The 12,240-nt window shown below is 40.8% G+C and overlaps 1 protein-coding gene across 5 annotated transcripts in view; it reads left to right on the top strand.

Moving 5' to 3' along the window:
• LOC127570362 (cytoplasmic dynein 1 intermediate chain 1) overlaps nucleotides 1-12,240 on the top strand; it is a 155,826-nt gene that overhangs the window by 94,610 nt on the left and 48,976 nt on the right. For all 5 annotated transcript variants that reach the window (XM_052015842.1, XM_052015841.1, XM_052015840.1 and 2 more), the window contains exons 11-12: nucleotides 105-251; nucleotides 2,972-3,085. In XM_052015842.1, coding sequence (XP_051871802.1) covers nucleotides 105-251; nucleotides 2,972-3,085 — 261 coding nt within the window. The remainder of the gene's footprint in view (nucleotides 1-104; nucleotides 252-2,971; nucleotides 3,086-12,240) is intronic.

Below are 12,240 nucleotides of genomic sequence, written 5' to 3'. Positions count from 1 at the left end.
TGCCTCAATGAGCTCAATAGATACTTGTTAACTTGAGTGCATCATTGACTGATCACATATATTGAATGGTAACTAATTAATCTCAATATGTTGATTATGTGCAGTCTCCAGTAATGTCGGTCTGCTTTGCCCGATTTCACCCAAATTTGGTAGTTAGTGGTACCTACTCTGGACAGATTGTTCTCTGGGACAACCGCAGCCACCGTCGAACTCCAGTTCAACGAACCCCACTCTCTGCTGCTGCTCACACTGTAAGTAAAACATTCTTGTACCTAGATGTGTAACTTTAATTGCCTCTTAACTTGTCCTTATACTTATTTGCTAAATTAACATGAATGTAATTTGTCCAAAAATATACATTTCTCTTACGCCATTCACAATCTTAGAATATTCCAAAGTAATTAATAGGCAGTGATACTGTTTCACCTTGAAACTTACTTCCTCTTTTAAGAAACATGGTGACAGCTTACACAAAGTAAATTAGGGTAATGACCAGGTAATTGTTATTTTAAGAATGCTGATTGAGGTGTGTGTGTATGTGTATATAGAGATAGAGATAGATAGATAGAGATATACACACACATGCATACATATTGGCCAAGATGCAGTGAGTAAATTACCTGTTCTTTAAAATAGCGGAAAATAATTTTTCTCACCCATCTGTGAGAGTAAACTGAACTTCTGTTCAATGTTTCATCCAAAAGATGGCACCTCTGGTAGCACAGCAATCCTTCAGTGCCTCAGTGGAATTTTGTATCTGGGGGACCCCGGAGTGGGAACTGGATCCACAGCCTTCTGACTCTGAAGTGATTGTGCTACCACCAAACCATCACAGCAGTGGTTCCAATTCCAGGTGCTTGTATTGCTCTTTTGAGGGCAATTAGATTTTACCAACTGATGTCAGGCTGACTGTGCAAATTTTTTTATAAATGTATTTATTCTAATGTTGAGTATAGCTTCACATTTCTCAGATTGAATTCCAAAATTATTATTTTGCAGGTGCTCAACTTTGACAGGTAAATATACTGTATTTAAAAACTAAAATGTGCTGGAAACGTCTAATTTTTGGTAACTGCCATATCACAATTAGATTACCTCAGCCACCGGAGACAGTTTCCCAGTATTAGTTCTATCAAAGTGCATCAGGAATTTGACACTTGTATAAAATCTGTCCATCTAAAGAACAATCCCATTTTCTTTGTTTACTCCATGTGACTGGAGTCTTTAATTACTGGTGCTATTCTAGTAATCTCTACTCCAAGGCTTTGGCTCATTGCGTCAGATCATACTGGATCCACATAGACCAACCTATTCTAGGTACAGAAGGCCAGTAAATTGACCCTCCATACCTGAAAGTGCTATGAATGGAGTGGGCCACAGGTCCCAACCAGTCCTGAGCCGAACGCCCCACTGGAACACTTAAAGTCCTAGAAATTAAGATTGGGAGAGACAGTAAACAATTCACCTGCAGTCTTCAGTCCAACTTTAGCTGTGGAAGTCTTTCTCAGATGGCTGAGAAAAATTATTTTTCATTATTTTGAAGAAGAGCAGGTAAATTATTCCCAGCATCTAGGCCAGTATTTACCCCCTTGATCAACATTCAAAATAACAATTACACAGTCATTACTCAGTATGTGTAAACTGCCTGCCATGTTTCAATACACTGGTAGAAGTCAGAGACGAACTGGATGGAGGAGGAGATAGCTGGTAATACCCCATGGAACAGCAGGCAAGATGGGGAGCACAGTGCGGCCCTGTCCCTCTACAAAGCCTAGAATGTTGACTCATTTTGATAATGCCTGTTTAACTTCTCTGGCCACTTTATGTCCACCCACTGTTTTTGTGTAGACTTTAAAATAATAATCAATGAAGATTACAGCCCTTTTTCTTTCCAGGAAAAGTTAATTTAAAGTCTGAACTGCTTTAGTGCATCGTGCAAACTATTTATTTATTTTTCATCACGTGTGACTTTGAACTAATATAGGCTGAGTATCAAAATATCATCATCCATGTAACATGTTAAAAATATCACACATGTACACATTTCCCACCTATAAACTTTACTTGATGCCGTGGAATGTTTGTCATATTTTTGTGTCAAACTTTCCATTATAAATATGTGTGCTGTATGTACACTGGAAACTATGTAAACATGTCAGGCTGTAATTGTACCCTCTCTCCATGGGTGGAAGCATAACAACTTAATTTTTTTGACTTCTGGATCCTCTGAGGAATACTGGTGTCCCCGTTAGCTCTGATGCTGTGTTTTGCTACTTAATTAGAAATAAAGGTAAAAATATATTTAAAAGGTATGTCGAATGTATTACTGTATAGTTAGAATTTATTGCTGTAGCCTTGTGTATTATCTTGATCATTCAGACTTGCTTTGCCTCTATATTATGCTTAATATTGACTCCCTTGTAAAATGTCATGGGTGATCAACTGTTAATAAAATAATTACATTACTGAATAAAAAGCAGAACATGGATAACTTGAGAATGTACATTCATTTATCAATACATTCTGGTTCAATTATCCCCTACCAACAGATTCCAATTCAGTTAAGACTACACCTAATCTTAACTTTTGTGTAATATGATGGAAAGTCTTCTAGTTCACATTACTATATGTAAACTCTGTAGAACTATAACAAATATAACTGTGAAAATTGTACATGAATTTACAAAATAACAAAGCCAAAGTTCAGCAGCCTACTACTTTAAGGGACCTGGAAATTTAGGGTAGTTTGCAAAGTAGGGGTAAGTTATGAATCAACAAAAATGAAAATCACAGGTGTATCTGACTTGAAATGAAGTGACATGAAATATGTTCAATAAAGTGTTGTTTAAAGTTTTGTTATTAAATTTCAATCTTTCTAATTTGAAAGATAATTGGTTAACTTTAAGGGAGAGGCAGAGCTTTATTATTGCTCTTTGCTAGAATTTTTACTTTTATGCTTTTTTTTTTGAAGCATCCTGTGTATTGTGTGAATGTCGTTGGAACACAAAATGCCCATAATCTGATCACAGTTTCCACAGATGGAAAAATGTGTTCCTGGAGCCTGGATATGCTGACTCAACCACAGGTAAGCTGGTTTCATTACATTTGTCTAGGTAGATTAAACAATACTAGTAATTAATTTCATCAAAACTAAACCAAAAAAGTAGCTGATTTATTGTTGTAGGCGACTGCCACATTAGCTGTTCATGTTACAAAAATTCACCCTTACAGAATTCACGAAACATAAGTCAAACATTCAAAAATTTGAGATACAGAATAAAATTCACTCTCTCAAAATTTATGCGGTTGGGGGGTGGGGGAGGAGGAGAAAGAAAAGTAAATCAACAAAGTTGATTTTTTTTTCAACTCTCATTTTTTTTTGAAGCATGCGTAGATGACGAGCCTTCATGTTATGGTGAATTGTGATACAGATAATTTTCTGGGAAAGTGCCTTCAACCCCCATCCCCACAGTAGCCTCAGCGTTGCCTGTATTGTTTTTTTTTATACAAGTTTATATAAATTTGAGTGAATTTGTGTAGTGAGACTTGTCTGTACTTGGTTTGAGCAGTGCAAGATACAGTATGGAATGGCAGGATCGATGACAAAGTCATTGTTAGTTTGCCCTATGAACTGGCATAGGGGAAACTTGAGGAGAGGCATGGGAATATAATAGCATGAGTAGGCCATATGGTCCATCAAGCCTGCTCAGCCCTTTAATACGGTCATTGCTGATCTGATCTTGGCCTCATCTCCACTTTCCTGAGTGTTCCCCTTAATCCTTGCTTCCTCGAACTGAAAAACGTTTTTTTTTCCAGCCTTGCATATACTCAATGACATGGTCTTCTCTCTGGGGTGGAGAATTCCACAAATTCCCAGCATCCTTAGAAGAGGTTCATCCTCTAAATCTGCCTGAAGTTGTAGATCCTTCCAGAAGGAGAAACCCTGCTGAATTTGGTAGGACAGCTTGCAAAGGTAGTAGTCTTTGTTTTGGGAAAGGATCCTGAGCTTCCTAAACAAAGGCCTTCAGTATTTTAAAGGTTCTACATAGTTTGCCGCAATGGAGTATAGCATACACCAAAATTAAGGGTGTGAGGATTTTGGAGAGTGGGCAGAGAAAGATTTACTGGAATGGTTCATTAGGGGAAAGATGGGAGAAGCTGAAATTGTTGTCCTTAAAGCAGACATGGCAGAGAGAGAAGATAAAAAGCTTAAAAATAATGAGGGGTCTAGATATAGTAGACAAACACAGTGGAAAAGAGAAACTATTTCTGTTAGTGGAGGAGTTAAGGATTCGAAGAAGCAGTTTTCAGATGCGTAGCAAAAGAACCAAAGTCACGTTGTTATGACTTGCATGGTAAAATTTCCATATTTATGGATGACTCATTGCTTGCAAGTGGTGAACAGTTTGCAATGGACTGTGGTTAAACTCTTTACTTGTGACTTATCAGTTTTATATCTATCCTAGGTAGTTTGGTGCTATGTTTATGGATTGTTTTGGTTAGAGATGTGTGTTGTTCACAAGATAGTTCCATTAAATGCACGTTTTTAATATTTTCTGAAATAATACATTTAAAAGAAATTGCCACATGAAGAAGTTATCGGATGCCTGGGCAATCCTTGTGCATTCTAACTGGGCCCATTAGGTGTAAAGGAGGCAATAAAATGTCTGTTTCCTTAATGGTCAGAAAGTAACCAAGAAAGTCTCAGTTCATTCCCAAATGACTGTCCCATAGCTAGCTCTGTATATTGGTTCATAAAGTGATTACTTGGAAAAACAAAGTTTGAACTTAGAACAGTTTAGTATGGGCCCTTTGGCCCATAATGTTGTGCCAACCATTTAGCCTACTCTAAGATCAATCTAACTATTCCTTCCCACATAGCCCTCTGTTTTTCTATCATCCATGTGCCTACCTAAGAGTCTCTTAAATGTCCCTAATGTACCTGCCTCTACCAGCACCCCTGGCAGCACATTCCACACACCCATCACTTTGTTTTAAAAAAAACTTGCCTCTGATATCTGCCCCCACCCCCCATACCTTCCTCCAATCACCTGAAAATTGTACATTCTCATGTTAGCCATTTCCACCCTGGGAAAAAGTCTCTGGCTGTCCACTCGATCTGTGCCTCTTGTACACCTCAGGTCACCTCTCATCCTTCTTTGTTCCAAAGAGAAAAGCCCTAGCTCACTCAACCTATCCTCATAAGACATGCTCTCCAATTCAGGCAGCATCCTGGTAAATCTCCTCTGCACCCTCTCTAAAGCTTTCACTTCCTTCCTATAGTGAGGCAACCAGAACTGAACACAATATTCTAAGTGTGGTTTAACCAGGGTTTTATAGAGCTGCAACATTACTTAACTCAATCCCCCAACTACTGAAGGCCAACATGCCATACACTTTAACAATCCTATCAACTTGTGCGGCAACTTTGAGGGCTCTGTGGACTTCTGTACCTCCACACTGCTAAGAATCCTGCCATTAACCTTGTATTCTGCCTTCAAATTCAACCCTCCAAAGTGAATCACTTCACACTTTTCCAGGTTGAACTCCATCTGCTACTTCTCAGCCCAGTTTTGCTTCCTATCAATGTCCCATTGTAACCCTTGACAACCTTCTACACTATCCACAACACCACCAACCTTTGTGTTGTTTGCAAACTTACTAACCCACCCTTCCACTTCCTCATCCAAGTCATTTATAAAAATCACAAAGAGCAGGGGTCTCAGAACAATCTCTGCAGAACACCACTGGTCATTGACCTCCTGGAAGAATGCACTCTGTCTGCAACCACCCTCTGCCTTCCGTGGGCAAGCCTATTTCTAATCCACATAGCCAAGTTTCTCTGGATTCTGTGCCCCCTGACCTTCTGAATGAGCCTATCATGGGGAACCTTATCAAACGCCTTACTGAAGTCCAAATACACCACATCCACTACTCTACCCTGTGTTTTGTCACATCCTCAAAGAATTCAATCAGGCTTGTGAGGCATGACCTGCCCCTCAAAGCCATGCTGACTATCCCTAATCAGATAATGCTTCTCCAAATGCTCATAAATCCTGTCGATAAGAATCTTTTCCAATAATTTGCCCACCACTGAAGTAGGACTCACTGGTGATTCCCAGTAAGAAGAAAAATTCCCAGGGTTATCCCTACTTCCTTTCTTGAACAAAGAAATAACATTTGCCACCCTCCAACTATCTGGTGGTACTCCTGTGGCCAGTGAGGATGCAAAGATCATCACCAAGGGCTCAGAAATCTCTTTCCTGGCTTCCCATAGTATCCTGGGATATATTCTGTCTGGCCCTGGGGACTTATCTATCCTAATGTTTTTCAAAAGTTCCAGCACATCCTCCTCCTTGACATTGACTTGTTCTAGCTTATCAGCCTGTTTTACGCCGTCCTCACAAATGTCAAGGTCTGTCTCACAGGTGAATACTGAAGCAAAGTATTCATTAAGGACCTCCCCTACCTCCTCCTGACTTCAGGCAAGTTTCCTCCTATCCCTAATTGGTCCTACCTTCACTCGAGTCATCCTCCTGTTCTTCACATACAAGTAGGGTGCCTTGGGGTTTTCCTTAATTCTACTTACCAAGGCCTTCTCATGCCCCCCTTATAGCTCTCCTTAGTCCATTGTTAAGCTCCTTTCTGGCTACATTGTAACTCTCTAGAGCCCTGTCTGATCTTTGCTTCCTAAACCTTAAGCAAGCTTCTTTCTTCCTCTTCACTAGATATTCCACATCTCTTGTCAATCAGGGTTCCTTCACCGTACCATCCGTTTCCTGCCTTAATGGGACAAACCTATCCAGAACCCTATGCAAGTGATCTCTAAACAACCTCCACATTTCCATTGTGCATTTCCAAGTACATCTGCTCCCAATTTACACTCCCAAGTTCCTGCTTAATAGCATCATAATTCCCCCTCCCCCAGTTAATACTTTCCCATATTGTCTGCTCCTATCCCTCTCCAAGGCAAGGGTAAAGATCAGGGAGTTGTGGTCACTGTCTCCGAAATGCTCACACACTGAGATATGACACCTGACCAAGTTTATTGCCTCGTACCAGATCCAGAATGGCTTCTCCTCTCACTGGCCTGTCTACATATTGTGTCAGGAATCCTTCCTAGACACAACTAACAAATTCTGCCTCAACCAAATCTTTTGCACTAATGAGGTACTAATTAATATTAGGGAAGCTGAAATCACCCATGACAACAACCCTGTTATTTTTCTTTGCACCTTTACAAAATCTGCCTCCCAATCTGTTTCTCAGTCTCTGTTGAGATTAGGGGGGGTCTATAGAATACACCCAATAGAGTGATTGCTCCCTTCCTGTTTCTGACCTCCACCCACACTGACTCAGTAGACAATCCCTCCAGGACGTCTTCCCTTTCTGCAGCTGTGATACTATCCCTGATGAGCAATGCCACTCCCCCACCTCTTTTACGTCCCTCCCTGTCCCTTTTGAAACATCTAAACCCGGAACATCCAGCAGCCATTTCTGCCCTTGTGACAGCCAAGTCTCTGTAATGGCCACAACATCATAGTTCCATGTACTGACCTATAGTCAAAGTTCATCACCCTTGTTCCTGATTCTTGCATTAAAATAGACACTTCAACCCATCCAACTGACTGCAATTTTGCCCTATCAACTGCATATCTTTCCTCTGTCACTCTACACGCTACATCAACCTGTACACCAACTGCACCATCCTTTGACCTATCACTCAAGTTCCTATCCCCCGCCAAACTAGTTTAAACTCTCCACAACAGCTCTGGCAAACCTGCCTGCAAGGATATTGGTCCCCCTCCAGTTCAGGTGTAAACCGTCACTTTTGTACAGGTCATAACTTCCCCGGAAGAGATCCCAGTGATCCACAAATCTGAAACAGTCCCCTGCACCAATTTCTCAGCTACACATTCATCTGCCAAATCAACCTATTCTTACCCTCACTGGCGTATGGCACAGGCAGCAATCCAGAGATTACTACCCTTGAGGTCCTGCTTTTCAGCTTCCTACCTAGTTCCCCATATTCACTTTTCAGGACCTCCATCCTTTTTTCTACCTATGTCAGTGGTACCAATGTGCACCAAGACTTTCGGCTGCTCACCCTTGCCCTTTAGAATGCTGTGAGCCCAATCTGAGACGTCCCTGACCCTGGCACATGGGAGGCAACATACCATCCAGGAGTCTCTTTCACAACCATATAATCTCCTGTCTGCTCCCCTAACTATAGAGTCCCCTATCACTGTTGCTCTCCTCTACTACCCCCTTCCCTTCTGAGCCACAGAGCCAGACTCAGTGCCAGCGACCTAACTGCCTCAGCTTTCCCCCTAGTAGGTGGTCCCCCAACACTATCCAAAGATGTATACCTTTTATTGAGGGGAAGGGCACAGGGCTACTCTGCACTATCTGCCTATTCCCTTCCCCTCTCCTGACACCACCCAGCTACCTGCCTCCTGAAACCAGTGTGGCTACACCCCTCTAGCTTTTATCTATCACCTCATTCTCCAAAGGTCGTCCAGCTGCAGCTCCAGTTCATTAACACGGTCTGTAGGGAGCTGCAGCTGGATGCACCTCCCGCAGATATAGCTATCAGGGAGACTTGAGATCTCCCACATCTGGCAGGAAGAACACACCACTGACCCTGGATCCATTGTCACTACTTTAGCTAATAGCTAATAACTTTAGGACGAATAGACAAAGAGAGAGAGAGAGTAAGAAAGAAACTTACCTTAGCCTCTTCTCACCAAAGCCTAAGCTCCCCACTCTAACACTGGTCCACTCCAACAATGGCCACTTTGCTTGACCCTACCCTTTTTACTGGTTGTTGCCAATTGGCTAATTTTCCCATTAGATTTATCACCTAACAATTCGCGGCTGTGCCTCTTGTATTGTATGGAAATATCGGGAAAAGAACTGGGTCCTGACACTCACCTCTTAATATGGCTCCCACTTCTTGCACCGAGAGTCCCGCTTCTCGCTCCAAGTCACGGCCCTTGCTACCTGGTTTGGGGTGTTCAAAGCGTTATTAACTTCATGCCATATTTGGAAAACCAATAGCACTGTGATGTGATTATCCCCAGGTTGGCTGGGGGGTTCTTACCTTGAATCTTTACTCTGGTTTGGTGTAATCAATATGAACACTTGGAGATGGAAAGAATGTTAATTCATCTACTGAAGATGCCTCTTGCCTTTCTGCCTGGCTGCTCAATTTTTTGACCACAGTTCAGATTTTTTTAAAAGATCTGTACAATTTAGATTTTGCGGTTGTAATGCTACTGATCTATTATGTTCATCATCATAACATCATGAAGCATAGTTCAGTGTGAAAATCTAGAGTTACGGATGATGTTACAGCCCACCTTCACAGTTTGCATTAACTTTGTGACCCTCTCCATAGCAAATAATTGAATTGACAGATAACTTGAATATTTATGAACCAGTGTCACTCGAGGAAAACCTGAAGGTGTTGTTCTTTGATGTATGATTCATATGAGTTTTAATAGGCCAACCCTTGATACTGCTTACCAAACTCTGTGGCTCCAACTAAACTTAATTTTATGTATGTGGAATGGAATTTCCTTACATAACTGTTAAAGAGCTATTTTAAAGAAACATTTTTAAAATGTGTTTATTTCAGCATCTGCCTAAATCTTGTGTCTTTATTTAGAGCTCTGTAAAAATGTTTAACATAATTGCTTTAAATTGATCTCTTTCCTTCGTGAGGATCGCTCCTTAAAGATTCTTTAATGTGATTGGTTGCTCAGTCACTTTGATGTCGTAGCTCTGGATGCCTGGGATCTCTTTAAACTGATGCCTGACAGCAATTGACTTTATTAAAAATAAGTCTATGCAGAGTTAAATAGATCTTTGTCACCAGTTCCAACCCTCAAAGGTTCTGTGGCAAATGACTGAGCTGATTGGAAAAACCCAAACCCATATTTGCTTCAACTTGTACCACTTCGAGTTAAAGAAATATTCTGCAACTGGATTCTTTAGCCAAGTGTTATGAAGGAATGCTTGACTTGGATGTTAAAGGAATATCAGCTCTGGTCATTTATACATAATGGATGTTAAATACTAAAACTAAAAAGGGTTCCCTTATGGTTTAGAAACAATACTTTGATTGTGATCTCTCCTTGAATTGGAGCACATTTCTGAATTGAGGAGATCTAAACTAGGATACCTCATACATCAAGTTCATGCATTGATCAATGTTTTTCCAATGGAAATTGAGAAACAAGCACTTGAAAAGATTTCTCTACAAATGTTTTTTAAGGAAAAGGGTACTTATTTCAACTATAATGGAGTGGCATCTAGAAGTCTTCAATAAAGAGAACTAATGCACAGGGTTTAATCCATGGCTTTGATTCTTTGTGGGCCCTACAAAGAATAATATTTCATTGTATACTTTCACTATGCATTGAATCTTTAAAGTCCATGATTAGTTTATTTCTCATGTCATTTGCTTCAAAGAACTGAATTGGCAACACAGCAGAAATGTCATTACTGTGCTAATGATCATGTAGTAGTGCCTTCTGAAAAAAGCATTTCCCTCCCCTCCCCATTTAACACTTGCATTCAATGAATGCATGTAACAAAAAATCATAGGGTATGGTAACATCTGTTCAACAAATCAGTGCTTGTCCAGTTTAAATGTGAATTGCAGTATTTTGCCTACTGATAGACGAAAATCTAAAATATTCAAATGTATATTGGTTAAGGATGAGCAAAATGAAAGTCAAATTCATGTCTCCATTAGGTAAATACACTCAAATTAAACACCCAGTTTTATTATAACTCTTGTATAATTTGTTACTAAAGTAGATTGCAGGTTTCATAAATCACTTTCCAAAAACCTTTAAAATGGAAAATCAGTAACCTGCAGATACTGGAAATCTGGGGATAAAAACCCAAAATACTGGCATTACTCAGCAGGTCAGCAAGTTTTGGTCAAGATCTTATTGAAAATAGAACCAGCTGCCTGACCTCTGCCTTAATGGATTTGCCATTTTAAAGGTTTGCGTGATTAGCGAGTGGGTGAAACATCCCTTGATTCTGTATGTGGAATTTGCCATACTGATGATGTTGTTGCTGGAATTTGACAGTGGAGCATTCTCTGTCTCAGGCTGAAATGTCATCCTAAAATTTTTGTGTTCAGTTTTTCATAGTGGGATTTGAACCCAAAACCTTTTAACTGGGATGCAAGTGCTACCAATTGAGGCACAGTTGATTCTAATCTAAATATGAGCCAAAGCTAGGCTCTAAATCAGGCTGAAGTACCTCCAGACTGATCCTGATCGTTTCAAGTGGCCTGGCTGGTGTCCAGGAAGGGGTCTCTCAACTTGTACCTGCAAGCAGACTACATTTGTAGGAGGTCCCCACTGAAGATGGCTTAAGGTACATGAGGCATTGGCAGATACAGAAGATCTGCTATATTCTACTGTAAGGGAAACCTAGGAAGTTTTTTTTTAAAGCTGTGGTGCAATGGTCTGACCCCGTTGTAGCAGATAAGAGCTCAGCGCATCCAAATATTTGGTGGGTATGGGCCTTGTCGTGACTGCTAGCTCCCTCTCCTCCTGTCCCCTCCCCTCTCCACAGATGCTTGCCTCCAATGAGTTTATGAAGTGTTACAGTTACATGCAAAAGCTTTTGATTCTATAATACAGTAACAAAATCTCGGGCAGGGTAGAAACTGGAAGAGTTCCAACAGGTTTTGGTGTTTTAAGCATACAGCTGCAAGTTGTTTGTTTGCTGGAACACTCCGACTGTGCAACAGTTGCCATAACTGTCTTTAGTTGCTCAGTAGCTGCATGTACTTCACTGAATATTGTGGGATGTTTAAAGGTTGTCAGGGAATGGGTAATCTGGTGGGGGGGGGGGGGGGGGTGTCACATGAAAGCCCAGCTGGAGGCCCTGCTTCTTATTGACAAACCTACCCAAGGATGGAAGAAATTATGGTGAGCCCAATGCCTGCCAAGAGAACTTTGGGCAACCATTATCTTTGAATGTGATAGGTTATGGGCCACATCTTGCTGGATATTGCTGGTGGTTCTGAACAGAGCTGCCAGCATTTAACCATTCAAACTGAAGCTTGGGACTGAACTGCCGTGGCAGAGTTCAGACTTGCTCGGGTTCTACTGCATGACCTGAGACCCCATTCATTCCTTCAGGGACTTTTGGGCTGTGGGTGCGAAGGCAAAGGGTAAGGCAAATAACTTTTATTTTATTATTTTGCTA

This window comes from Pristis pectinata, chromosome 5, assembly GCF_009764475.1.
Source record: "Pristis pectinata isolate sPriPec2 chromosome 5, sPriPec2.1.pri, whole genome shotgun sequence".
Taxonomy (NCBI): Eukaryota; Metazoa; Chordata; class Chondrichthyes; order Rhinopristiformes; family Pristidae; genus Pristis; species Pristis pectinata.
The sequence above is the reverse complement of the archived record's forward strand: the minus strand, read 5'-3'. Positions and strand labels throughout refer to the sequence as shown.